This window comes from Salvia hispanica, chromosome 3, assembly GCF_023119035.1.
Source record: "Salvia hispanica cultivar TCC Black 2014 chromosome 3, UniMelb_Shisp_WGS_1.0, whole genome shotgun sequence".
Lineage (NCBI taxonomy): Eukaryota > Viridiplantae > Streptophyta > Magnoliopsida > Lamiales > Lamiaceae > Salvia > Salvia hispanica.
The window spans coordinates 5,288,775-5,292,641 of NC_062967.1; the positions used below are offsets into that span (position 1 = coordinate 5,288,775).

The 3,867-nt window shown below is 41.0% G+C and overlaps 1 protein-coding gene across 1 annotated transcript; it reads left to right on the top strand.

The window, feature by feature from the left end:
• The first annotated feature begins 1,186 nt into the window (after positions 1 to 1,186).
• Positions 1,187 to 2,339, top strand: LOC125210865. Its single transcript, XM_048110472.1, has 2 exons — positions 1,187 to 1,289; positions 1,449 to 2,339. Exons 1-2 carry the CDS (start codon positions 1,225 to 1,227, stop codon positions 2,245 to 2,247), a joined length of 864 nt encoding a protein of 287 aa, XP_047966429.1. The 5' UTR covers positions 1,187 to 1,224; the 3' UTR covers positions 2,248 to 2,339.
• The last annotated feature ends 1,528 nt before the right edge of the window (positions 2,340 to 3,867 follow it).

Here is a 3,867-nt window from a genome sequence, read left to right on the forward strand (position 1 = left end):
CAGTTTGGATATTGGCGGAGCATCTATGGTGGATTTCCTCTCGGTGTACGCATTTGTGAGATACTTCAGTGTCACGCTGCTCGTGAGTCCGTTCCAGATCAGTGACTTTGCCGCTGCTCTGATGAGCAATGACTCAACGCCGCTGTTTGACGCTGTCCATCTGGCGCTCATGGCCGCGCTCAGATCACATCTCACATCCCTCGCTGGTGGAGAATTCGCGTCCGCATCTGTGTGCCTAAGGTATTATTTCTCATAGTCACTAGAGAAGTTGCATCACATCACATTATTTTTAGTATTAAACAAATTAAATTACTCCATGATATACCAAAATTTCAAATTTCATCTGATTTGGCTAATTGGGTCGGATTCCAGCCAAATTTGCCTTCTTGTTAAAAAAACGACGATGTTTTGGTAAATAACATTGGTCAATGCATGGTAAGTTCTGTCGACCGATTTGGCTTTTATAAAAGTCTAATTAATTTAATCAATATGTTTTTATTTAATTCTTTATTTTTTAAAAAAATATATATATAATTTATTTTTATTAAGATGATTTATTCTTTTGATGATTCAAATAATCGACCTATTACTAACAATTTTTTATCATGATGTTAAGGCTCTAAACTATTGCTAACAATATTTTATATACTAATTTTCTAATACATTTGACAATGCAGGTCACTAAACTGGGATTTGCTGGACTTGATAACGTGGCCGGTATTCCTTATCGAGTACCTCCTCTTCCACAGTCCAAAGCATATCCCTGGTTTGGATCGCAGCGAGTTCGAGCTCTTCCAGAGCGAGTACTACGCAATGCCGGCCTCAGCAAAGGTCGCCATCCTGCGCCATCTCTGCGACGACGTCCTTGAATCAAAGGCTTTCAAGGCCGAGGCCGACAAGAGGGCGCACATGGCGGAGACACAGAGCTGGAACTCTCGCTACTTCAGCTGGAAAGGAAAGAAGAATAAGAGGAGAAGTAGCAGAGGAGATGGTGATGATCTAGCAGGGGAGTTTCTCAACGACTTCGTAGCGGATGGGAATGGCGACGAGTGCTATCTGTGTAAAACAGATGGTAACTTGATCTGCTGCGACGGCTGCCCTGCTGCCTTCCATGCTAGATGCGTTGGGGTCGTCACCAGCCAATTGCCTGATGGCGATTGGATTTGCCCTGAGTGCACCATTGAGAGGGATGCGTCTTACCAGCTGAGTAAGACAATCCGTGGAATGGAGCTGCTCGGGGTTGATGCTTATGCCCGGCACTACTACGACTGCTGCGGCTACTTGTTCGTGTAAGTTGTCACTACAACAAATTCGTATATATACTCTAACTTTCAGTGTTTTTCATAACATATGGTCCGGACTTACATTTTTCTTTTGGAAAACCATAATTATTTGTTTAGGGTTTATTTGATAACATGTAGCTCACACTCTACCGCGATTATTTGCAGGGTGGACTCGCGTGAAGACAACTACTGGTTTTCGTTGTACAACCAAGACGATATGCCAGCTGTTGTTGCAGCGCTAGAGGCATCATCCAGGGTGTATGACGTAATAGCAAGTGCTATCCGGAGGAACTGGAACTTAACTCTTGGAGTCAGTTCTGAAGTTCCCGAGGACATGGGTAACCCTAGAGGTGAAGGTGCTGGTGCATCAACCAGCTCCTCGGAAGTGGCAAACTACGCCAATCTCTATGGGTTTGCCCGTATGTCATACAAGTTCTCCAAGGAGTTGGCCTCAAAATGGTCCGAAGAAGAGCAAGCCACGAAATCAGCAGGAGAGATCATTGGGAGGCAGATGAGGGTGATCTCCAACAAGTATGCTGCATTTTCGTGGCCGAATCTTAGAGACCTGGGTCTGGCCACCACCAGGGGAGAGAACTGCGGATGGTGCATCTGCTGCAAAGTTCCCCGATTGGAAAAAGATTGCTTGTTCATTGCCAATGATAGTGTTCAAGCATCTGACAATTTCACGAGCCATGCTTTGGGTATCGTGCCAGGGTCGGATAGTAGGAAGCTCCATCTAGTTGATGTCATATGCCATCTTATCTGGATCGAGGATCGCCTCCGTAGCCTTCTATCCGGCCCCTGGTTGGATCAAAGCTACTCCGGCCGTTGGCGGAACAATGCAGTTGAGGCTGCCCATATCGGAAACCTAAAGCATTTACTCCTTGAGGTTGGTCTAGTTTCTTTACTGTGTATTCATCAATTTTCATGTATTTTAGTATTTATAATAGGCAAATTGTATTAAAGTAGATTGTGGTGTTAAAAGAGTTTCTAGAGTTGTACCTTTATTTATGGCCCGGGAAGCGCCTTGCTGCGCTGCCCGGGCCATAATTTTTTTTCAAAAACTAGGGATGAAACGACGTCGTTTGGTCATTTCATTTTTCTCCTATTTAAATATTCTTTCCATTTATTTTCTTTTTCCTTTTTTTATATACTTTGAAAGCGGTGTTGCCTCAACCTTTTTTATTTCTTTAAAAGCATAAAGTCAAAAAACAACGTCATTTGTTCTTTTTCTTTTTTAAATGCACGACCAAAACGGCGTCGTTTGTTCTTTTTTGAAATTACTGCTATTTAGTTATATAATCAAAAATGACGACTCATTGTTCGTGCTTCCTTTTTATATCTTCTAAAGGTAGCCTTGCCTGAACTTTTTTTTTAAAACGAAAGGCCAAAACGACGTCGTTTGCTATCTTTTATTATTTTTAAAACGAAAGGAAAAACGATGTCATTTGTTCTTTTTAATTTTTTTAAAAATGTACGGGCAAAACGACGTCGTTTGTTCTTTTTAATTTTTTTTATAAAATGTATGGCCTAAACGACGTCGTTTGTTCTTCTTCTTCTTAATTTTTCTCCTTTTTTGTTATATAATCAAAATGGTGAGACTGTATTCATGCCTCCTAATTTAAAAACCTAAACCTGAAATGTCTCTATTTGCTCTTTCCATTTATTTTCTTTTTCCTTTTTATATCATCTAAAGGCGGTGGTGCCTGAACCTTTCTTTAAATCATAAGGCCAAAATGACGCCGTTTGTTCTTTTCCATTTACTTATCCATTTGGTTCATATACTTCGCACATTAGTGTATATTAGTGCATGCAAAAACATTATAGATTTGGTGTAAATGATTCAAAATTTCTTATTTCAATAGGTTCTTAATTGAACAAATTTCCCTATGCCTATATATGTAAAAATTATGTCCCCAAAGCAACAAATCTGATAATTTTCAAAGATTTTAGATTAAAGTAGCAAATGTTTCTATGTCAGTGCCTAGAAATATAATTGGGATTAGAATTATAGGTAAGTATATCATCATAACCCAACGATTTGAATTCTCTTGATGTTGCATCAAACCATCATGTATTGGTTATCTAATTATTCTATTACTTTTGGCAACAGTTGGCATCGAATCTCCCTCGTCGCGTACTCTCTGGAGATTGGACAAAGAGTGTCGATAACGCAGCCACGATGGGCTCATCATCTCACACAATGAAGAAGTCCACAACACGAGTGTCTCGACTACCTACAGATAGCCGGGGAAAACGCAAGTGCCCAAAGGACAAACTAGCCCAAACTCCAAAAGAGGAACAAGGTGTGAGTTTGTTTTGGTGGAGAGGCGGAAAGTCTTCGCGCAAGCTCTTCAACTGGAAGGTCCTTCCTTGCGTTTTGGCTCGCAATGCAGCCAAAAGAGGTATAGAGCTTGTTCTTTTTTATATCTTTGCTTCATTTTCTTTTATCATTAATAATGACTTCAGACCTGTGGTATAGCAGGTGGTTGTAAGAAGATTGATGGGGTTAGCTACCCAGACGGTGGAGACTACGCCAAGAGGACGAAAGGTCTCGCTTGGTCGGCCGATGTGGAGGCATCCA